This window comes from Olea europaea, unplaced genomic scaffold (assembly GCF_002742605.1).
Source record: "Olea europaea var. sylvestris unplaced genomic scaffold, O_europaea_v1 scaffold349, whole genome shotgun sequence".
NCBI classification, from domain to species: domain Eukaryota; kingdom Viridiplantae; phylum Streptophyta; class Magnoliopsida; order Lamiales; family Oleaceae; genus Olea; species Olea europaea.
In genome coordinates, this window is record NW_019254008.1 from 28059 (window position 1) to 29337 (window position 1279).

At 33.6% G+C, this 1279-nt stretch overlaps 1 protein-coding gene across 1 annotated transcript in view; it reads right to left on the reverse strand.

The window, feature by feature from the left end:
- LOC111386263 (calmodulin-7-like) overlaps positions 1 to 497 on the reverse strand; it is a 2565-nt gene extending 2068 nt beyond the window's left edge. Inside the window, exon 1 of the mRNA XM_023010726.1 lies at positions 141 to 497. Coding sequence (XP_022866494.1) covers positions 141 to 216 — 76 coding nt within the window. The 5' untranslated portion in view covers positions 217 to 497. The remainder of the gene's footprint in view (positions 1 to 140) is intronic.
- Between the last annotated feature and the right edge of the window lie 782 nt (positions 498 to 1279).

Sequence of the window (1279 nt, forward strand, 5' to 3'; positions counted from 1 at the left end):
ATCCGACTTGAAAACATAAAACCCATATCAAAAATTCTAAATTCATATGCACCCATACATAGAAACTCAAGCATAAACACAAATATATGTAGGATATACACGAAAATATTAGAAATGATAGAAGAGAAGGGGGATCGAACCATCGCCGTCCTTGTCAAATAGGCTGAAGGCTTCCTTGAACTCAGAGATCTGGTCATCTGTCAACTGATCCGCCATTTCTTCTTCGGCTTAAATTTCTTATTTTTTTGTGGGCTAGAGAGATTATTCTTCTTGGCAGTCGGAAACAAGTGAAGTCAGCTCCTCAAATATAAATGCTGATTATTCAATGGCAGATAAAAATAGTAGAAAATGATAATTCGATAATTATTTTGATTTTTGTTGTAATAAATATTCATTTTGTTATCAACTTATCATTCGCCGCGATGTGTCCGGATGTGACCGGTTTTATCCACTCTCTCGATCCGTCTTTCCCGCTTTGCCCCTGCCCCTTTCTCTATTGATCAATGGCTTAACTATTTATTGTTTCAATTCGATCCTTAATTTATATCTGTATTTTATTTTGATCATTGTATGGGTAATAGTTATCAACAATGGAATAAATTCGTGATCTTATCAACAAATTTTGTGACTCAGCTCATATTTTTGCTGGCCAAATTATGAATTTCTCTAATTAGATTATGTTCAAGAGATTTTCCCTCTTTGACTGTTTGAAAGTTTACTGCAACTCCATAATTTTGTGTTTCATGATAAATTGAGTATCTAATGACTTTAAGTTACTAATTCATTCAATTTATTTCCTCAATAATATATACTTCTTTTATAAAGTAATTTTTTTTGTATAGTCTAACATGCTTTAGTCATATTAATTTTAAATTAGTGAACTACTAAAAAATTCCTATTGTCCAGTGTGGAGATGGTTGATATTATGTCTACAATCAAATCAATTACTATTATTAGAGAAAAATGTGAGAACAAAGGTAGGTTCCTAATATCTCGAAGGAGAGAGGGTGAATCTGCTACCCTTGCCAACCAACTCGTGGAGAAAGAGGTCGCACATGAGGCTATCACCACCAATTTGTTGGGTTGGATGAGACATTGGAGGAAAGAAGTTAACACGAATAAGTTGGGTTTAGAACATAAGAAAAAGACAACATTCACACCACGATCATCGAAATGATTGAGACACTATAATGTGGTCATTAATCTAGGGCTAATACTTCTTAAAGAGTAATATATGTGTGTAGAGGTAGGCTCGAGTTAAAATTCTGCTTATGAGCAA